Below are 22575 nucleotides of genomic sequence, written 5' to 3' on the forward strand. Positions count from 1 at the left end.
TCAAAGGAGGTGCCCTGCAGGATACTGTCCCTGTCGCTGGTAACCTAGGCTGGCGTGTGTACATAGGAGGTGCTCAGCACTCAGAAAACAGAGGCTAAAGGAAGCAGAAGACACGGAAGACCAGATATCCCATGACACGCTGAGGCAGGGTCAACCTCACAAGCCCCTGCATGGGGTCACTATGGCGCTGGGGGCTGGTCCAGCCTTCAGGTGTGGACTTGGAGAAGACAGCTGAGGGATCCACGAGGGACCTGAGGCCCTTCTCAGCACCCCAAAGCCCCCCCAGGCTGGGGCTGGGCCAAGGCACTGTGCCCTCCCAACCCACACTCCCACAATTCTCTCTTCTTCAGATACCCACTGCTACAGAGACTGCTCGCTGGGTATTCTGAGCCACAGAAAACGGGCTGAGAGAGGTGAATGGCTGCTCTCGGAATGCTGTTGGTTTTGAAAGGGCCATGTTTACAGATGCAGCGACCGCCCCAGAACTCTTCCCCCCGGCCTCTGTCACCTCCCCATCCTCTCTCCCCTCCAGTGGAAATAGTTATACACAGGCTGCACCTTCCTGGCTCCCTTCCCAGCCCACAACCCTTGTCTCAGCAGATTCAGTCTGAGTCACTTCACTGCTAGGCTAGGGCTCGGTGCCTTCCTTCTTCCTTTTCTCCACCTTCGGAAATCCCTAAGCACTACCTCCCTGCCAACCTTCCAAGGCTCAGCTCAAACACCACTTCCTCCAGGTTGTCTTCTTAGACTTGCCGCTCCCATGTCAGCGGATCTCCACACCTCGTAGCTTGTTTTCTGTCCCCTCGAAGTTTGTCGTCCTGGAGGGCCACTAGCCCGCCCTGCCTTAGACGCACACCACCTCCCCCAGCCCTTGTACACGAGGATTTCAGAACAAACGGCCAGATGCTATTAAAACTCAATTAAATTTCTCACTTCTCTGATCCTGAATTAGACTGGCTTGTCCCTGTGGCACCTGCAGGCCCTTTTACTCTGCTTCCCAGCATCTGTGTCCCCTCCCCTTTGCCAGCTAGGACCCCCAGGAGGGTGGGCAGAGTGGGAGAGGCTCATCCCACAGTGCTGGCCTCTGGGGAATGAGTCCAGCAAATCAATCACCCTTGGTCCCAGGGTTCATTTTCTCCATTTGGCCAATGGCCCACCGCCCTACCCCATGCCCTAGATTCCCCCTCCTGTGGCGGGCAGGGGGCAGGGGTGTTAGAAAGGGAACACATGGCAGTGAGTCCCAGCCCGATGTGCACCCAGCTGCCCTGACCAGCTGTTCCCCAGGGTCCCCCAGTGGAGCTCCTGCCCTTGCTTGTGCTCTGCTCTCTGTCTGGAAGACCCTCACCATTTTCCTTCCCAACCCTGGGCTTCTTCCTCTCTGCCCCAGTCAGCACAGCTCTGCTTCTTCTCCAGAGGGGTAGGCACAGTGGCTCAGGAGCCAGTGGAGCGGGGGAACCATGACCCTGTCTCAGCCAGGCAGTGGTTGGGTTGGCATCACCTCTGAGCCTCTGTTTCCTCATCTGTAAAATGGGAATTCTGCCGCACCGTCAGCGGAGAGAGGCACCACACCCAGGGTCAGGCTAGGGGCAGTGGAGGTTTGCTGAATGACAGAGAGCGCAAGCGAATGACAGGGAGACTGAATGCTGCCCCCAGGGGATGCACCTGGCCTCCTGAGCAGGGCCACCAGGTAGGAGAAGCTCAGACACCCCCTCCTGGGGTGAGCCCTGGGCCTGGGGTGCCTCGGTCATGCACCCCACAGGAGGTGGGCGCTGCTGGTCAGGGTAACATGCCTATATATGCAGCTACAGTCAGCCTTATCCTCAGCCCTTCAGTCATGGGAGAGAACACAGCAGAGAAGCGGCAGGTTGGAGGGTGTAAGACCCTTGGGACATTGCACCTCTAGCCCCCAGACCCTTTCTTTGGCCAGTGGATGTGAGGAGTGACTACAGCTCTTCTGACCCCTCCTGAGGCCCCTGGACTTGGCAGGAGGAGCTGGGAAAGGAGCCTGCTCCATAGGGGTAATTCCAGGGACCAGGGAAGTCCAGCCCAAAACCCACAGCTCGGCCCTTCCAGACCCCCACTAGCTCAGGCAGATGGGAGAAGAGGAGGGAATGACAGGATTTCCCTGAGGATTCTTGGCCATTCCCTAGCCATACCCCTCCTGCGCTGTCTCCTTCTTTGTTCCCAGGGCGGCCAGCTCCCTGCCCCACCAGGTCAGCCTGGGAGCCTTCAAAAGGTCTTTGCGTTTTCAGCCACCTGGCAGGGATGTGGGCAGGGGCGGGCTCCCATATGTGCGTCTACCAGCCTACGAGTAGCCTCTTTGCCCAGGGCTCACGCTGGGCCCCAGGACCCTCGGGTGCACAGCGAGTGGATGTCGGTCCTCCCCCACTTCTGCACCCAGGCAGCCCACCTCCTCCAAGGGGCTCCCTCTGACCCCCACTCCCGAGCGGTCGCTCTTAGGCAGAGGTGCCCAAGGGCTCCCACATAGTGGGCACCCAGTGGATGCCCATTCACTAACTCGACGCTCCCTCACCCCTGGGGGCCCCAGCTGGCTCCTCTGGGTGGCAGTGGCACCTTGCCAGGAAGCGGCGGCGCTGTTTGGGTGAGGGGAGAATAATCAGCCGTAAACGCGGCAATCAGGGAGAAAAGGCTGTTCGGGCCCTCGGAGCCCACACGTGCGCCTAATTGGCTCCACGTGTCCGCGGCTCCTTTCAAGAGCAGGAAAAGTGGAAGGGTCAAGATCTCTTAATGGTCATAATGGAAGGGAGGCAGAAGCCGCCGCCAGCCCCACATAAACACCTTTTAATTGCCCAGAGAAGGGTGGGTGGAGGCAGCCGCTGCTGCAGAATTCCCTGCCTGTGTGTCCACCATTCGTGTGCCTTTCAGAGCTTCTCTGGTCTGGAGTCAGACCCCAGAGGGTGACTTGGAGCCACAGCCCGAGCCTCTGTTCTGCAAATACTCATGAGGCTCCGACGTTGGGCCAGGCCTTGGCAGCAGGTGGTACCCCTGGCCCTGTCTTTCCAGGGCCCCTCTGCTTGTCCAACCTCCATCCATGTATGTATCTGTGGACCTGGCTTTGATCTGGCCTTCAGCTGCCTCCAAGGCCAAACACTCCCCCCGCAATCCCTTACGCCCCCTCGAGGCTGCCCCAAGCTCACTCCTTCCCCTTTGAACTGCAGGGATCGTCCTCCTGTTCCGGCTGCCCCATCTGTCTGCGTCTCTTTGAGGTCCCCAATGTCACCCTGCTTCTGAGGTTTCTACAATGACTGCAGCTCTCTGTTTCATCAGACCAGGGGTTTTCAACCAAACGGGACTTTGCCCCCAGAGGATATCTGGCAACACTTGGGGACATTTCTGGTTCTTGTAACTGGAGAAGTGATGTACACTGGCCTCTAGCAGGCAGAGGGTCAGGATGCTGCTTAACCACCTGCAATGCACAAGACAGCCCCCACAGCAAAGAATCATCCTGCTCAAAATGTCCATAGCACCAACACCAAGAAAGCCTGCATGAGGTGAAGCCTGAGAAAGAAAGTAGCGAGTCGGGGGAACTAGGCAGAACGTTCTCCCTCCTGACTACGGCAGGTGGTATGCCCCACAGCCCCTGGCCCCTTGGCTCCCTCCCTGGCTCATTCCTCCCGCTCCTCTGAACACCCAGCCCAGAGCGCAGTTCCTGAACAGACCCAGCCACTGCCAACAATGCATCAGTTTAATTGGGTTAAGTGGCCATTAGCGGCAAAAGCAGGGCGGCCCTGTGCAGAAGGGTTTTTAATTTTACTTTTTAAATGATGCTCGCTCCCCAGAGAGGCCACTGATGGTGGGAATGCTGCCCACTGGAACCCCTAAGTCCAGAGCCACCGATGTACTTCTCCCTGCCGTATCCCTCTGGGCATCACGGGGTTGGGCTGGGAGGGTTGCTCAGTGTCTTATCACCACTGCCCAAGGAAGATGCAGCGGGGGCAAGGCCTGGCCCAAGGTCACTAGGTCATCCCAGAGCAAGTCCCTGCCAGAGGGGACCCATCTGCTCTTTCCTTGGCCCTGTCCCCTTGTGGATAGCAAGTGCACCTGGCCACTAGCGGCAGCACAGAGGAGGGCAGTTTCTGGGGTTTGGAGCCCGAGTACCTGAATCTATAGTCTAGTTTTGCTCTGAGATCTGGGGCCAGTGGTGTAACCTCTCTGCGGCTGCTTCCTCAAATGTAAAATGGGGATGTATGTATGTATGTATGTGAAAGTCTCTCAGCTGTGTCTGACTCTTTGTGACCCCATGGATGGTAACCCGCCAGGCTCCTCTGTCTGTGGAATTCTCCAGGCAAGAATACTGGAGTAGGTTGCCATTTCCTTCTCCAGAAGATCTTCCCGACCCAGGGATCAAACCCGGGTCTCTCACATTGCAGGCAGACTGTCTACCGTCTAAGGCACCAGGGAAGCCCAAAATGGGGATAGGAGGGGGTAACTCTTGGGTTGCAGGGAGGATCTGCAGACATCTGAAGTGTTTCAGCTTATCTTAGGCTGCGCACTTGGTAGACACTCAGAAAGAGGCCAGCAATTGTGGAGAGAAATTATTTCTGCCTTTTTAGGGGAAATGTAGTGAACTCTGATTCGACACTGAATCATCTGTGGACCATTGAGAAATACTGAAGCCCAGCCTCATCCCTACATAATCTACTATACGTGGTCGAGGGTGGGGCCTAGGCATAATGATTTAAAAGCCCTGCAGGTGACTCCAGTGTGCCCACAGGGTTAAAAACGCTGCATGAAGGCAAAGATGCAAAGGCATGGGTTCTAGAAGGGTCTGGGCCTCCAGGACAATGAGAAGGAGCTGAGGGGGAACATGAGGAACACAGGTGCGGGGCGGCGGGTAGGGGGAGGGCAGAACTCAAGGGTCAAAGTCTCGAGGTCCTGGATCTCGGCCAGAAATTCACTGCCTCCAGCTCATTTGAGGTTGGAGGTGTAAAGTTGTCCCTGAGATCAGACTTCTAGCTGCCACACTAATGTCCCTTAACACCTGCTCTGGCCTGGCTGCTCTGGCCCTGGGCTTCCTTTCTCTAGGAACCACGCTCACTGAGCCACACTGCCCTTGGCCTTGTCCCTGAGAGCAGCCTGGTATGCCCCATGGTGGGGTCATACCTCACCTCCCATGGCCTCTCCCCTGAGCCCCATAGCAGGGGTGCCCGGGATGGTGTTGAAAGTGACATGACCTTCAGAGACACTGTTTTCACTGTGGCCTTTATAAATGATGCCCCCTGGAGCTGTGAAACCGGAAGTATTGGGCAGGGATGTCTCATGTCCCCATTTTCCAGAGGGATAAACTAAGGCCTGGGACAGGATGAGACTGAGAGCTCCAAGAGGACAGGAACGGGGCCTGTCCTTCCTCACTGCACTCCCAGCACTGGCCTGGCGCACAGTAGGCCTTTAGTGAGTGCTGAAGAATGGATGGAGGAAGGAATACAACCAAGAGATGACCCTTCTGAGGAAGGGGCTCTGAGAGAGGCTCCATCTGGGAGGACAGGAGAGTCCTGACTTGGGTCCAGCTCTGCCTCCAATGTGCTAGAAGAACTGAGGCACCTCCCTACCCTTCCTGGAACTCAAGACCCAAACAAAGCAGGCTCTGGCTCAGAGGACCCATCCTCCAGGATAGTAGATGTCCCTAGAAGGTCCCCGCCATGTCTCCTAAGCTGAGGCTCTAGCAGGTGTCCTGGACTTCAGGAAGCTGCTTGCCTGGCATTGCGAAGTCCCTGACTTGGCCTGCTCTACCTGACTCTTGGCTGGAAAAATCTCTCTGTGCAGCTTGGAGAAACTTGTTACAAACAACTGGCTGTCCCTGATTAGATGAGACAATGAACTTCCGTCCTGTGTTGCTCGGTCCCCTCCTTTCAAGCTTCACATTAAAACTGCAGACCAGGGCAAGCGGATTTAAGTTGGATTCTTGGATGGGGTCCAGGGCTAGAGGGACAACGGAATGTGGAGAGGTCCAGACCCCCAACATCCCTCTCTCCACATGCACTCAGGCTGCAAACACACGTGTGAAAGCAGAAAAGCCGGAGCTTGATTAAAAGCAAAATGAACAACAATAAAGAGCAAAGCTCATCTTAAACAACTAGGACCGAGGCGGGTGAAGGACGGTCCTCTCCTTGCCCCGGAGATACGGACAGGAGCTTCTTCTGGGTCTGGAGCAGGGGGTGTTGCAGTAGGAGGGGTTCACTGGCCAGGAGAGCGCTGGGCTCTGTGCACAACTCTGGACTAACGTGGGCAGTCAGGGGCCTGGCTTCAGGTCAGAGAGACCTGGCCGAACGCATGGCATGTCCGAGTCTCAGTGTCCCTCTCCCTCAGGGACTGCTGTGAGATGACATGACAGGCTCAGAGGATGGTGAGTACCTGATCAGTGAGTGCCTCTTCCTGTCATTCCTCCCTGGAGAATCAGGGCACCCAGGCTGGACTCGGTGGGAAGGAGGCAGACATCCACACCATCTCTGGGGCAGAGTCTGGCATGTGGGGCATAGGGAGAGGGTGGGGATCAAGACCCAGGCTTTGGGCTCCCCCAACCCCCAGCTGTCAAGGCTGCCTATTTTTCCAAGAGTGGGGAAAGGAGCTGGAGGAGTGACTCCAGCCCTGGGATGCTCAGAGGGGCTGGGCAGGGCTGGGCCCTGGGCTCCCTGTGTGGAAGGCAGGTGGGGCATCTGTTGTTACCACCGCTTAGCAATCTCTGCCAAGGTAACTGGTCCTAAAGCCGGGGTGGGAAGCAGGCATAAAGGGGGACGCTTCCCAAAACTGTCAGATGATTTCCGCACAAGTTCAGGGCTTGTGGCCTGTGCTCTGGGCAGCTGGGGAGGGGGCATGCTGCAAAGCAAGGAAGTAGAGGGCAAACAGGGGATCTGGAATGAAGCGGGGAGAGAGGGACAAAGAGAGAACGAGAGAAAGGAGGGCAGAGTGTTCAGTTCTAGGCATAAGGCACAGGGGTGGGACATGGTGCGCTGGCTGCTTGAGGCAGGCAGACGGTTCCTACAACCAGGGGACACTGTCGCACCTCACAGGGGCGACGGTACCAGCTGAAGGCTTGGCTCTGCCTCCTCCCCATGACAGTCCACTTCCCCAACTGTCTCCCTGTCTGTGACTAGGAGAAGCCCAAGGTCAGACTGGGCCCAGCTCTGGGCCCTCTGGGTCCACACTGGGTGGGATGCCCTCAGGGTCCCCCCACTCTGGTCCTGGATGCCGGCCTTTCCCTAGTTCATGATCCCAAGTCACCTGGCACAGGCAGGGGATGCCAGGGGCACAGGAGGGCCCAGCTCCTGGAGAAGGGGTTCCTCATTCCCTCCCAGGGCCTGGATGTGGTGGGGGTTTGGCTGCTCTGATTTGACCCTGCTGGGACCCTTGCTTGTGTGGTCTTGCTCGTTAAAAAAGGACAGCTTTACTGAGATACTATAAAATTCACTCACATAAAATATACAATTCAGTGTTGGTTTTTTTTAGCCTTTCAGAGTTGTGCACTCATCACCACATTCTAATTTTAGAATATTTTCAGCATCCCCCAAAAGAAACCTTGTACCCATTAGCAGACACTCCCTGTCCCCTCCCTTCCAGCCCTAGGCAACTGCTAATGTACTTTCCATTTCTATGCTTTTGCCTATTGTGGACATCTCACAGATATGGGATCACACAATAGGTGTTCCTTATGACGAGCTTCTTTCCCTCAATATAACGTTTTCATATTCATCCACGCTGTCATGTGTACCAGTATTTCATTCCTTTCTGCTGGACTCGTCTCTGTGACACAGGTAGGGGCAGCAGCAGTTTCTGCCTCTGATCTGGGGGCAGCCTGGACCCCCTCCCTTCTTTCCTGCACAACCCACCCAGGGCACCCTGCAGCTCCGGGAGCCCTTTTCCACCTGCTCTCCCAGGGGTGGGTCGAGTACCAGGGTCTGCTGGCTTTGCAGACCTGGTCAGGGGGACCAGCAGGTCCTGTCACCTCGCAGGACCATGGTGTCTTGGAGCTGAGAGGCACAAGCTCTCAGCAGAGATGGGAACACTGAGGCCCAGAGGCAGGTGGAGAAGTCGTGGGCAGAACAGGAGCTCCAGCCTCCGGCATCACACAACCACAGCCTGCTCTGTGAGGCATTCAGGGCCCTCCACACTCCCCCTGCCTCAGAGTCTGCAGGCCACCTTCCCAGCCACTAATAGGTCGCTATCCTGGCCAGGGAGGATTCCCAGGTGGCTCAGTGGTAAAGAATCCGCCTGCCAATGCCGGAGACACATGTTTGATCCCTGGGTTGGGAAGATCCACTGGAGAAGGGAATGGCAACCCACTCCAGTATTCTTGCCTGGAGAATCTCCATGGACAGAGGAAGCCTGGCAGGCTACAGCCCATTGGGTGGCAAAGAGACATGACCAAGCACGCATGCACACACACACATCCTGGCCAAGTGCTCACCCTTGGAACACACTCACAGGCAGAGTGGAGGAACAGGAAGACCCCAAGCCCAACAGAGGGAGGACCGGGGTTGCCACTGTACCCATGCAGGGCCCCTGAGGCCCCGGCTCCACATGAAACCATCTTCTCCTGCCAGCAGCTGCCCACAGTCCATGTGGCACAGCCTGCCAGTGACGGCCTGGCCTGGCTTCAGAGGGCCAGGAGGGCTGTGTGTTCACGGCAGGTCGGGGAGGTGCCCTCACGGTGCAGGCCACTCTGCCTGGTCCTCCCTCCACCCACACGACCGCACCTACCTTCAGGGCCTGCACCTTCCTGTCCAGCAGGCTCTCAATGTCCCCCGCCACCTTCTCCACCAGCTTCTGAGGCTCATTCTCCTGCACCTCAAACAGATTCCTGTTGTCCTTGTAGATCTGGAAGGAAGCAAAAGCCTGGGGTGAGGCCAGGGTGATCCCCCACTCCTGAGACATGGCTGAGACGTGTCCTGAGACACCCTTGCTGCACAGTTCCCCACGGAACGGTCCTCACCTCTACCTTGACCCCAGCTTTGGCCATCGAGAGAGAACAGGGATGTCTGGGGGTCCCGCCCAAGCTCCGATAGACGTGGAAGAAGTTCAAGGCCGTGGCTCCACTGCTTGCACTGCTTGTGTGAGTCTGGTGGGACGAGGTTGTCACCACCTTCTCTGGGACTCAGGGTTCCCTGTCCAGGGGCCACAAGCGGCACCTCCCTGACCGGCTCAGGTTTGCTAATAACAGCGGGGGGTGGTGTGGTGCTGCTGGATGGGAGGCAGGTGCTGTGGGGAGATGGAGCCAAGAGGCACACGCTGTACTCCACATACCGACACGAAGGTGCTCGCATACCCGTCAACCCACACATGCATCACACACACCCCAAGCCACCTCTCCACACAGGCTCAGGCATCCATACCCCACTTTGGCTGGTGCTTCCCCAAGGCATTTGCAGAAACCACTGTGGGAGCTTGGTGTGCCCCGAGGGGCTCCTCTGTCCTGGGCACAGAACATGGGGGTGGGGATCGGGGAAGAAGAGGCGCACAGGAGGAACGAATCTGCCTCCCCTCTTCCTTGGTGGGGCTTGGCCTGTGTGCACACGCATGTGAGGGTGTAAACCTGAGAGTCAGCATCTGCGTGTGTGAATGTGTGCTATGGCTCAACACACACCCATCTGTGTGTACAAGCCTGAGCGTTGAGATGGGGTGGGGGTTAGGGCCGCTAGATGAAGTCTGGGGGCTGTACGTGGACTGCGGAAGCAGGTTTCTGTGGGCGTCTTTGTTCATGACAGGGGTCTTGGGTGTGTGCACGTGTGTGTATGTGTGTGCGCGCAATTGTGCACTGCACACCCCTACAAGTGCCTCTGAGCCTGAATGAGCCCCCGTGTCCATCCAGGTGACCCCAGGAAATCTGAGCCGCAAGCTGGCTCCTTCAGCACAAGGTCACGGGCTGGTCGCCACGACAGAACCGCGGCCACCAGACTTTGCCATCGGGCTGTGCAGAAGTGGAGGGATGTGGAGAGACAGAGAGGAGGCGATGAGGAGGCGATAAGGAGGTGGGAGAGGCCGCTGATGAGAGACAGACAGGCGGGGGAGATAAGGTCGGGAGAGTGACAGGCAGAGTAGGCAGATAAAGGCCTCTGGCATGTGACAGGGGAGGAGGTGGGGGACCGGGTGTCTTCAGAGCCCCGGCCTGCTGCCCAGCGGGCCCCTGGCAGTCCAAGGGTTAAAGCACCGCTCAAAGCTGGCTCAGGCAGTCTCCTCCTCCCACCACCCCCATCCCTCCCGGCTTCTCTTTTCTTTTTGTCCTTCTCTTAGAACAAAATAATTTGTGGTGAAGTCGCTCCTTCCCACAGAGCCGCGGCGATTACAGGGAGAGTCACAGGCCTGGCTGCATGGCCAGGCAGGAGGGAGGCCCCCAGTGGGCGCCGGGTCAGGCTGTTTCCCGGGCTCCCCAGGGCCTGCCTCAGGCCAGAAGCCCCCAGATGGAAGACAGTGGTGGGGTCAGAGCCCAGGGGAGGTCACTGAGAAACACAGGGAGGCCAGAGCCCGGGGCCCACTGCGGGAGAAACTGAGGCTCAGAAATAGGAGAGGACAGGTCAAGGCCACACGACTGTGAGGGGCAAAGCCAGTCACCCGTCATCCCTGACATCTTCCCAGGTTTCGGGACATGAAAGATACACACCCTTTCCCCATCCTGGACCACTGCCCCCAGGTGTGTTGAGGCCTCACTCAGCCACACTGGCTGAAACTTCTGTTGAGTGCACCCCGGACGGCTGGCGTCAGCAGGGGGTGCAGCCGCCTGGCTTCTCCGGGCAGGGGATGAAGTTCTCATATCTGACTCCCCCATTCAAGGTCACTCCCTGGCACCCCAGCAGTCAGGGCTGTCCATGGTGGGGGCAGCCCTGGTACTGGAGGCTGGACCTTGCAGCCTCCTGACAGCTCTCCTCTGGGAAGCTGGGGGTCCCTCCCCTCTGGGTCTAGGATGCCCCTGGGGAACCTGGCATGGTGCTGAGCCAGGGCTCAGGGGACGCAGAGAGGGTGGGTTTCCAAATGGCAGGGTCACACCCAAGGACCGTGACAGCGGATGCAAGGGCTTGGAAGCAGGAACCCTGCTAAGAAATACCCCATCGCGGTGTCCGATCTGTTAAATCAGAGAATGGCAGTCCTCCCCTCACGCTGATCAAGGACCGAAAGACTCATGCCACGAAGAGCCTATATTAATTTTTGCAGCGTTATTGCTATTGTTTAGGATCACCAGAATTCTGCGGACGGAATCATTCCTGCCCCTACTCTCCCTCCACTCTCTCCCAGCTAGGTCTGAATACTTAGGATCCAAAGCCTTCCGCTCCCACTGCTGGGCAGGCAGCCTTGGTCTCCCCCTGTCTGCCCACCTCCCATCCCGCCCTCCCTCCCAGTCCTCCTTGGACAGCCCCCCTTCCATCAGTCAGCCTGTCTTTGTCTCCACCATCTTGGCCTCAGCCACGGTGGTGATAACAGGGGGGCCTACACACAGGGACGCCATGGACAGTATACAGTCATGGCCACCTCTCTTCCATTGCTCCCCAGACACTGGGTCTGTGTACAAAGGAACCATCAGCCAATGCGTGTGCCCAATTCTGTGTTCAGGAGAAAAGCTCCAGGGCCAGCACGACCTAGGTCTGACTCCTCCACCTCCTCCTGCAGATGTGTCGTCCTTTGGAGTTTGGGGCCACACCTGCCAGGTTTTCTTCCTGGGTCTACCCAAAGACCCACCATGGCATCCTTTTCTCCCCCTATTTTTTTCGGCTATACCATGCAGCATGCAGGATCTTAGTTCCTTGACCAGGGATGGAACCTGTGCCTCTTGCAGTGGAAGCGCGGTGTCTTAACCACTGGCCCGCCAGGGAAGTTCCCATCATGATATCCTTCTGCTGGGCGCTGGTGCCAGAATTCGAGGCTGCTCGAATTGGCAGGTGCACTCAGGCCTCTGGGTCCCTCCTGCCACACCTCTGCTCACACTGTGTCTACCTCCCCTGCCTGCCTATCTATATCCTCCCTAGAGTGAGGGTAGGGCAATGGGCAAGAAGGAATTTCTGGGGAGATGAGGGCACAATTCCAGAACTGCAGGGACTGGTTGAGTTGAGTTCTAGCCAAGCCTGTCCCCCAATCCCAAATGAGCCCCTGAGAGGCAAGCGCCCTCCATCCTCCCATCCCAGGTGCCTCACCCCTCTCAACGTCCCCCTGGACCTGCTCCAGCTGTCCCCGTCCCCTGGGTGGGGCCCTGGGCCGAACCCTGTGTCTCAGAGATCCATGCGACACAGCCCAGCAGATGGTCCCACCCCGGGGGAGAGGTCATCCCCCCACTGATGCAGCCGGGGGAGTGCTTTCCACCTGCAGGCCCAGCAGGAAGTCCGGGAGGGCCCAGGGCAGCTCCAGAGCACCAGCCTGGCTCCCCTCAACCCCAGGTGCTAGCCCTGGTCCCTGGAGCCAACTCGGAAGCAACAGAAAGAGCAGGGCGCTGGGCGCAGGGCCTCAACAACCACAGCAGGACTGTGTGCCCGCTGGTGTCCTTGGCCCAGACAGCTAATTGGAAAAACCCAACAACTCCCACAACAACACCGCATGGCCCCCAGCTCGGCGCAGGCAGCCGGACCAAGGAGAAAGAGACGGGGGCCAGCAGGTCTACCAGCAGTGACAGCTCCACGCCGGCCGTGACAGAGGAGGAAGAGACAGGGGCTTCATCCCCCAGAGGAGACGGTGAATGGCAGTGGGACAGGGCAGCAGACGAGGGTACAGGCCGGCTAGGGCCAGGGGCACGTGCTGGGGAGAGCAGGAGACACAGCGACAGAGGTGCTGAGTGACAGTTCAGGAGGTGGTTTGCAGCCCCTCGTTCCCAGCAGTTCCCGGCTCCTCCATCCTGCACCACCACCCATGGCCAGTGCTCAGCTCCCACCCCTCGAGGGCACCCCTTACCAGTGACCAAGACCTGTCCTTCCATGTCTCTCCTCTCCCTCCCACCCACTTCCCTCAACACCCCCACCCATGCCCCACAGTGTTGGCCTCAACCCCAACCCTCTCTCAGCCTCAGTTAACTCTTTTGTGAAGCAGCATGTCTGACCAGCTTGCCTTCTGGCCTCGGGAATTCCAGGGCCTGCGGGGGCCCCAGGGACTCTGCCTAGCCTCCTGCTCCCAGAGGTGTCCACACACAAAGGGGAGGTGGGCCTGGAGGACACTTGGAGGAACAGTGACCTTGGACAGGAAGCGTGGATGCTTGCAGGGGCAGAGGGAGCCAGCCTTATCCTCCCAGCTCCAAACAGTCCTGCCTGGGAGTGGAATAAGTGCTGAGGCACCTAAACACGGGACAGCCACACAGGAGACAAAAGGCCCAGGACCGCTGACCTGGGCAGCCCCCCATCAGACTGTTGAGGCATTTAGCTAAGTCCCAGAGAGTCAGTAGCAGTGGGGCTTGGACCCAAGCCAGCACCCAACCTGCCCAGGGAGAGGAGGAGGGTGGGAGAGATGGATACAAAAATGAGGGCAAGGGATGCAAGGGAGAGGATGGGAAAGGAAGGAAGGAAGAGGGGCTGCGGAGGCCGCAGAAACAGCCCTGTTTGCCGTGTGTTGACTCTGGCCACCCAAAGGCTGCTGCTTCACACACTTGGCCTCCCTGATATACAAGCCCTGAGGAAGGGCCATTCTGATGGTGCCCGATTAGCAGGCAGGGCACTGAGGACCACACAGGACAGGTCACGCAGCTGCTCAGATAAGGACGGCCACTCTTCTCCAAAGTGCTGGCTTTAGGTCACGCTCTCTGCAGTTCTGTTCCCTGCACTGATCCCCAAACTTGAAAATGAGGCACAGGGAATCAGCTGGGAATCTGGGGGGCCTGAAAGGGGCCCCGGGGACTCAGAGGGCTACTGGAAGGCTGAGGCCCGTGGAAGGCAGGAGGGCCATTCTGCAGGGGAGGAGGGTGGACGACCAGCAGAACCAACCTGCTCGGCTAACCAACCACCCAGCCCTGGGAGTAAAAACAGGCACGCGTGTGAGGCTCTTCTCTGCAGCGAAGGTGAACGGGCCCTAATCTCTGGAAAATTAAATCAGAAAGAAAATGGAACGAGAAAGATTTGATGCAGGCTGGGCCCTGCTGCTGCCTGACTCCTCAAAGGCTCAGGCTCAGCTGGGGGTTCAGCTGGGTGCTCTGGCGTCCTGCCCCACTTCCCCTGCCCAGGGCGTTGAGCAGGGCACAGGCAGGTGGGGGGGAGCTGAACCCCAGGATATGGCCTTCCTGGAGGATTTACTATTCTCCAGCCCCCTTTAGCCATGTCTCAGTGTCTCCCTAGGACTGAAAGAAGCAGCTGGGGGGAGTTTTAACTGCCCAGTCCTCAGGTCAACAGGTTCCTAGAGATGGTGGGACGACCTCCCTATACCGGACTCCGTGGGCAAGCAGTGGGAAGGCCACAGGATCTAGGGTTGGAGACAAGGGCCAGCTGCTGGAAGGGGTACATTTGTGCCAGGGATCAGGGGAGCCTTAGGTGGGAGGATAGGTAGGGGGTTTTCGGTGGCCCAGAGATCCTGAGTTGGGCCCAGAGGGAGGTGGGGGGATGGAGGGACTGGCAGTGACCAGCTCAGGGGCCCCAGTCAGTCAGGGCAATGCTGGCCCTTGCCCTCACCCCCACCAGGCTGATGCTGCACCTGTCTCCTCCCTTCACGGAGAAATCGAGGGTATTGACATAGCTGCTGATAATCACCCTTGAAGACCACAGGGTGGACGGAGTAGCCAGTTACCTGGGCACCCTCCAACTGAGGGCAATCAGGACAGATCCGGGACAGGCTGCAAAACCAGGACGTTCCCCATGTCCAACCACCCGCGAGCCCCACAGCCCCGTTCCTCTGGGGCCGCCCACACCAGGTGCATGAAAAACCTGACCCCAGCTGCTCCGGGGACACACCAGGCCCTGGGCTGTGTGTGTGGCAGACAGCGAGCTCCCTGGGGCAGGGGTTGTGGCCCCCCTCTGGCCTTTCTGGAGTGGGGTTTACAGGAAGGCAAGGGCAAGGGTCCCCGGAGCCTCAGAGCACAGTCAGTGCACCGGCAGCGGGTTAAGGCCCACTCGGCTGCAAGCTTCATCAGCTGCTGACGATCACCAGCTGCCACATTAGGGTCCCATGTGGTCCTGCCACGCCGCCACCATCCTGTGGTGGGTTGGCTCCACAGTCAGCTGTATGTGGTGTCATGTCATGTCACATGCAGTTTGTATACTGTGAGGCTGGTTGTCACATCAGTAATAGCTAACCTTCATACTGAACGGGACTTCCTGGAATGAACCCTCTGTTTAGAGAGGTTCGCAGATGCCTACCTGGGCCGCTACAATGGGCCCTGCATGGGCTACAGTGGAGGACACAAAGGCAGAATGGGAATGGGGAGGAGGGCTCGAGTCCTGGCTTCCTGGAGCAGACGACAATGCGGCCCTGCTGGGTTGGTGGCCCGTTAGTGGCCCCCCCCATCCCATGCCCTTACATCCCCACTGGGGCACTCACACTCATGCCACAGGCTCTTGTTGGGGTCTCTGGAGCCTGGGGCAGCAGAGATGGGCCAGACCTTGTCCCTGTCCCCCTGGGACTCAGCACCGGAGGGGAGAGAGGTCCACTCGGGCTGTTAACGGCAGAGGGGTGGTGGTGGGGGAGGTGTGTAGGAGACATCTGTGAGTGAGGCTGGTCTGCCGGGGTAGGGAGGGTGGCAGGAGTGTGTGAAGGAAAAGACTGAGATAGATTTTCAGAGGGGAGGCCATTTGAGCAGAGCCTGAAGGGCTGGGCAGGAGTCTGCCAGACATGGGGGTCACTGGGGGTCAGGGACTGCCGGAGTAAAGGCAAGTGCTCCTGGGCTGGAAGCAGGGAATGGATTGCTCAGTATCAGGAGCACAGAGGTGTGCAGGGGGGAGAAGGGAAGCTGGGGGGGACAGGTTCTGATGGGAAGGGAGGTAGATACCCAGCTGGTGGGGAATGGAGTTGGGGGATCCTCAGGGAAGGATGGGGCGTGGCCCAGATCACAAGGTGAGGAGGCCCTGGTGGCTTCATGGCCCCTTGGCCCCCGAGAGGAAGCTTCCAGGAGCTCTCAGAAGCAGATTCCCTTTGAAAAATTCACAGAGGCCTAAAGCCCCCCCGCCACCACCCCCAGCAACGCCTCCCTGTTTTTAAAGTTAAAGTTTAGTTGACTGTCATCCATTACCGCAATTAGTACATTATGTCTAATTATGCAATTAGTGTAAAAAGTGCACTTGCTGCTGAGAATGGGAAATTACGCTGCCTCGTTACGCTGTAAAATCCATGTCATAAAAAGGCTCAATCTCTTGTTTTTCAAAAGACACAAAACCCAACACAAAACAATAAACCAAATCCTCCCAGTTGAGCTAGGGCCAGGGTGTGCCAATCTCTCTGCATTTGTCCCCCTGCAGACCCCCCGCCTCTGCAAAGCGCTATCCCACCCTGGCCCCGGGGCAAGGCAATGACCCGCCACCAGGGAGCGCTGACGCGCAGCCCACTCCTAGCTGCGGCCAGTGTTTGCGGCTCTGCAACAGATGTGAATTTCTAGGCTGACTTTAAAAACCATGGCAATCCTGATTCTCCACCTGTTATTCCAGATCCAACTTTGAACCTGGACTCCAGCATTAAGGCTTGTGTATCTTAGGTGAGAGTATCCTGCAGGGGTATGGTTTCCAATCAGCTCCAAGAGACAGAGGCAAGGTTCCTGAGGGCAGCACTCTGAGGTTCCTAATGGTGCCTGTGGGGAAAGAGGCATATTGCAGCTCAGGGGAAACTGGAGGAACTTTCTCACACTCAAACCCTAATAGCTGTGTCTGGATAGGCAGTGAGCTCCCCATCACAGGAAGTATGCAAGCCCCATCTGTCAGAGATGCTTAGAAGGGGTTCACCTCGCACAGTAGCTGGGCTTTAGGCTGCCGTATTTAGATAGCAGCATCCCCATGGCTGTGTGTCTACATGAAGCTGGCTGTCTGTGACTCTATCTTCCCCAGGTTCTGGCTCTCTTGGTGATCAAGGGGATATGTGGAGACAGGTGTTGGGGGAGAGAGGAACCTGACAGGGGGTCTCCCTTCCACAGGGGTGACAGTGTCAGACAACCAAGTCCATGGGAGCTGGGGAGGGGGCGCACGTCTGTGTCACTTCAAAAGCAAATGCTTCACGGTCAGGTCTCCATTACCCACCAGCCAGCTCCAAAGCCAGAAGTTTCAGCTCTAGCATGGCCCACTTAGTGCCTGCCTAAGAAGCCCTCTCTCTGAGCCCCTTCCTTCAAGTTCCCACCACTCCTTGTGTCCCAGGTGCTTGACCCAGGCCTGGTGCTGGGGTGGTGCAGGGGGGTCATGAAGACTCCTTCCCAGACAGAAATCTGCCCTGGCCTCAGGGGTAAGATGCATGCACCTCCCGCAGCTGCTGCTGCCGAGCTCGGACGAGGTGGTCACAGAGCAGAGAACTTGAGATGCGGAGCCCCCAGCACCCTAGGGCCCATGGGGCACTAGTAACCCTGAGACGACCCCCACCTGCAATGTGTATGCCGACAGCTCTGGGTGTGTTGATGTGTCGTGCCGTGCACACTCCGATGGAAACACGTTCTGAGAAGGCAGCTGGATTTGGGGGAGGGACGGCACCTGGACCCCTCTAGAGGGGGATACCTGTTGCCTATACTCAAGGTGTGGAGTCCCTGGACAGTTCCAGCCTTCCGGCCCTTTGTCTACTCAGGTGATCTTGGAGAGCAGGGGAACCATGTCATGGCCTGGCCAGGTAGGCACCTGCCATGGAGACTCTCAGAGCCCCCTGGCCTCTTGATTTGGTCCAGGATAGCATCAGGATGTGGAGGGTGGGGTATGTGTGTGACCCTGAGCTGAATCAAACTATAGGCAAGATCTGGGGGCCCCTGCGCGCTCCCCCTCCCTGAGCTGGGAGCCGCCGGCTGTCGAGGCAGCTGGGAGGGAAGCTGTGCCCAGCACGCCAGCTGGCACGGGGGAGTGCGAGTAAACATACCCGCACTTTCCCAACTCGCAGAAGTCGCCGGGTGGCGGCCGGCTGGTGTGGGCGCCCATGTTTACAGGGAAACAGATTGTTTGTGCCTGCGTCTGGGCCCCCTCACCGCCCACCCTGGCTCAGTTCCCTCCCGCTGCTCTCCACCCCCCGGGGGGGGGCACCGCCTTCCTTTCTCCAGGGCTCCTCAGCCTCTCAATGCAGGAGGATGAGGACAGTGATGATAGGCACCCCCTCATCCCCGTGTGGTCAGACAGGGCTCAGCGCATAACCCACTGAGGCACAACAATTCTGAAAGGCAGGGACAGCCACTGGCCCCACATTACAGCTAAGGAAGCGAGGCTCTGGTAGATGGAGAAACCAGCCGAGATTGTAGTTATGAATGGAGGTACCCGTGATACTGGGCATTTCAGACCTCTGTCGTCAGTTCTAGGCTCCAGGGTCCCTCCGTCACCGATCCCACCCCAGATATGCCCAGTCTGCCCTTTACCTGCGTCAGCACCTTGAGCAGCCCTGGCCCAGCGTGGACATGGACATGGACATGGACCCTGGCCTGGCCTTGGACATGGACCCCGCCCTCTCCTCGACCCAACAGCCCCAAGAGAGAGACCAGGGCCTGGCACTGGCCTGCTGTCAGGCCTCTTCAACCCCTTCACCTCCGAGTCCCTGTCTTAGGCTCCATAAGGCCCAGTGTCTCCACTTTCAGGAGTGAGAGAACTGGCAGGACAGGGCGGGGGTCTGGGAGCCAGGGTGGGCAGAGGCTCCAACGGACACTTGGTTGGCCAGGGAGGACTCTGACTCAAATTTCACAGAGCCAGTTGTTAGCAGGATCTCATCTAAGAGGGCTGTCCCTCAGTCTAGAGTTGGCAGAAATTTACCCCCATAAATGCCCTCATGAGATAGATCTGAGGCTGGGCCCGAGGCACAGTTCTGAAGGCCAGGGAGCAAAGGATAAAGTTGGCTTCCTCTGCCCGCATCACCTCCATTCCAGTCCTCCCAACACTGATAGCCCAGGGTGGGCCACCCTCCTCAGGGGCTGGGGCAGGGCGCTCAGGGACTCCAGAGGGGCCAGAAACCCACCTTTCCCCAAGAGTCTCCAGGCAGGTTTCCTGAATGGGAAGGTCATCAGATTTTTCTTCATCCATCCCCCCTCCACTCCCCCAGCTGTGACAAGGGCCCCAGGAGGAAACTGAAGTGCCAAGAGGGTCAGAATCTGTTCAAAGGAGACCTTCCCACTCCCGAGTCCCCCTGCACTCACAGCCAAGAATTGGCTAAATAACTGCAGGTCTGAGTTCCTGCCCTGCTCTTTACCAGCCGCGTGGCTTGGCATGAGCCTTCACCCTCAGCCGGGCTTTTTGGGGCATTCCTCAAAGATGAAAGGTCAAATGCAAGGTGCCGCTGGCTTCTCATGGGGCCTCCTTCCAGGGTCGCTCCCAAGGCTGCCCCACACTGTCCTGCAAGGCCTGACTTTCCAGGACTTGCAGGCTGGAAATCTGCCCTTCGCTGCTGAGACTTGCTGCTGAAGACATCGCCCAGTAATGACAGTGCCAATTACAGTGAGAGGCCCCAGGGCTGTCTGCTCTTGTGAAAACACTGGATCTTGGCATGTCAGGTATGGAGAACGGAGGCAGAGATGGAGGTAAGTCCGGGAGTGGCTGCGGCCTCCCATGGTGTTAGGGGCCCCTTTTGGGGGCAAGGTCATCCCAGGGCCCTGTCCACAGCCAGGCACTCACTATAATTCCAGGTATGTGTGTCTAACCCACACACCAGCTCACATGCCACATCTACACCCAGGGCCCGGGAAGTCGCTTGCAGATCCTGCCCATGATTTACACTGAGGCTTCCAGAAAAGACACCACAGTTCGGACAGACCGGTCCACTGTCCCTGGATACCCTGGAAGGAGGCTCCATGAGAAGTCAGCAGCCCCAGGCCTGGATGAGGCTTTGTGCGTTTCTATCCACATGTCAAAAGGGGGTCTGCAGTCAACTGAAATGTTTTCAGCAGTGCAACTTTTCTGGCCCCAGATGGTTGGGGCTACTTGAAGGTCATGTCCCTAAATCTTCCTGGTGGACATGATGCTGGAGAGGCTCCTAACAGCACAGAGGGCTCAAGGGCTTACTGGGAGCAAGGGTGTAGCCTGACAGACAGTGGCCTCTGGATCAGCATCCCCAGGAGGGCTGAGCCCCCTCCTCTGGTCCCAGTGCCCGAGTGTCAGGCTCTGACAGGCAGTGAGGACCTGAATCTCACTGGTGGTGAGTGTGCAAGTGCATGTGGAAGGGAGCACACCCACGCCTGGGCTATCTTGCTCACATCCTGTCGGCCTCTTCCAGCTCCATCTTAGTCCTCCTAGTTTTTCTTTTTCTCCTATTTTCAATTTATAGGCTCTTCTTGAATTTTATGTGTCCTTGTAAGTACCCTTAAATCTTCTGGAGAATAGGTTGGCGGCATAAATAAATAAACAAACAGGATGGAGACACTGAGGCCCTGCACATGCTGAAGATACACTGGGGACAGGTATGCATTAGGGACATGTAGGTACCCAGGACATGCACACGCGGGGGACTCACGCCCCGAGGGAACCCACTCTCTGCAGTCATTAACAGGCTCTCCTGAGCCCTTATAGGAGGGCTTGAAAAATCCAGGGGGGTGACCACACAGGGTTTCCTAGAGCTGGGAGGCCGGTGATCTCCATATCCACTGTCAACTGAGGCTCCTGGGCGGGCCCTGGCCCCTCTCTGTGCCTCAGTGTCCCCTCACCTCACTGTGTGGAAAGAGGGACAAGTCTTGGCACCCTCCTCAGCTCCAGGTTCTTTCTCCATTAATGCGAGAACCTCAGGGGCCCCTGGGGCCAACATTTACCTTCACCATGACTGTGCTCAATGTTTGCCTTGCAAATGAACTGTGCGAACAGGACCCACTGCTCAGCCACGCCAGTGAACAACACTGCAAGGGTACTTGGTCCGAACAGTCATGAACTTCAAAGTAAGTGAGCTGTGCTCAGGGGAGGCAGACACTGTGCCTGGGCTCCCCCTCCAGGCGGGCCACCTCCTTACTGCCCAGCAGACACAGAGATCCCCCTCAGCGAAGGAGCCAGGCTGCAGCAGACAGCTCCGGGGCACACATTCCCTCCTGCGCACACGGGGAGCAACCATGGCTCGAATCAGCAAACGAGGCGGTCCTTCCTGTCCACCCCCGCCCACAGACAAGAGGATGCAGGAACGCCACGAAAACAGTTGATCTCCTTACTGATAGTGGGTGAGAAAAAAATTATCTCTCCCTGAACACTGAAAATAAAGCCCAGTCTCCTAAAAGCAGGGCCCCTCTCAGCTCATGGCTTAGAGAGGCTTTGTCGCTAAGTCCAAACGTAGATTTGCTGGAGAAGCCGAGAGCAGTAAACCCTGGGCTGCCTCACCCAGGGGCTCAGCCTTGGGGTAAATTGGGGCCCCCCCACCCCAACCACTGCAGTACAAGGTGGAGCAGTGAGCCCAGATGACGCTGTCCAGGGTAGGCAGGAAGAGGGCAGCAGGAACCGGGTCCATATGCTGCTGGTGCCCAGCTAATGGGCTAACAAATGAGCAGGTCTCGCCTCTAAAAGGTGATGAATGAGCAGTTGCCCAGGAGAGCGGAGGGATGGGCCCGCTCCCCACAGCACTGCTCAGGCTCAGCCCTGACTTGGCACCAATGGAGTGCCCAGCCCAGCCCTGAGACTCCCCAGGGGTGCGGGGGTGGGGCCTGGGGGTGACTGTGGGCATGGGCAGGGGGAGGCCAGAAAGGGCATAAAAGGGCAGCCCCAGCCTTGGAGGACGTCCCCAGACAAACCCAGACAGGGAGCCTGAAGTCTCCAACTGCCTGGGCTGCCGTCACACTGTCTGGGGGGTGCCACGGAGGAGGGAGGTTGACTGACTCTTCCTTGAGACTTATCCCCACTACACACACTGCACTGGTGGGCGTGGGAGCCTGTGCCCTAAGAACTGAACAGACTGGGGAGAGATCTGAGGCTGGGTCCTGGGGGGCCACCCACGGGATGGGGCGCTGCTTCTCCCACACAACTACAGGACTGTAGCCGCCCAAGCTCGCAAGGAGGAGACCTGTAGGCAGAGGTGGGGAGCTGAGTCGAGGAGGGGTCCAGGGCTCTGACTCAAAGCAAAGGAGGGCCTCCAGTGAACGATGAGCCCCATCACAGAGGGGATCAGCAGAAACTGGCCCGTAGGCCCCAGCCAGTTCTCTTTGGTGAGATAGTGAACCAAATGGTCTTAAGTTTGACCTGAAAGCCCGATATCCTCAATCTGCCCCCCAATCATTATGCAGTCCCCCTCCTCCAGGTACTCAGGACATTTCAAGGGGGCAGGGTTTCTGCACAGTGACAGAGGATCGGCCCAGCTCCCACTGAGAGCTGTCTGGCCAGGTGAGGCAGCCCCTGACCCAGATCCTTTGTGGGCTCCCTGTCTAAACAGCCCCCAGCCCCCAGCTTGCACTACCACCCCTACCCCCACCCAGCCTGCCCCCACCCGTGTAAACAGAACCTGCCCGCTTTCTCCCAGGGGCTGCTAATTCCTCGCCAGAACTGCTCGGACGTGAAATTGGAATGAGACAATGTGTGTTTAAGGAAATGAATCTCGCATCTTAAGAGGCTCGGG

At 58.0% G+C, this 22575-nt stretch overlaps 1 protein-coding gene across 4 annotated transcripts in view; it reads right to left on the reverse strand.

The window, feature by feature from the left end:
- Positions 1-22575, reverse strand: part of CACNA2D2 (calcium voltage-gated channel auxiliary subunit alpha2delta 2) — a 140595-nt gene that overhangs the window by 63336 nt on the left and 54684 nt on the right. For all 4 annotated transcript variants that reach the window (XM_043442440.1, XM_043442438.1, XM_043442439.1 and 1 more), the window contains exon 3: positions 8716-8832. In XM_043442440.1, coding sequence (XP_043298375.1) covers positions 8716-8832 — 117 coding nt within the window. The remainder of the gene's footprint in view (positions 1-8715; positions 8833-22575) is intronic.

The sequence above is a fragment of the Cervus canadensis genome, chromosome 22, assembly GCF_019320065.1.
Source record: "Cervus canadensis isolate Bull #8, Minnesota chromosome 22, ASM1932006v1, whole genome shotgun sequence".
NCBI lineage: Eukaryota > Metazoa > Chordata > Mammalia > Artiodactyla > Cervidae > Cervus > Cervus canadensis.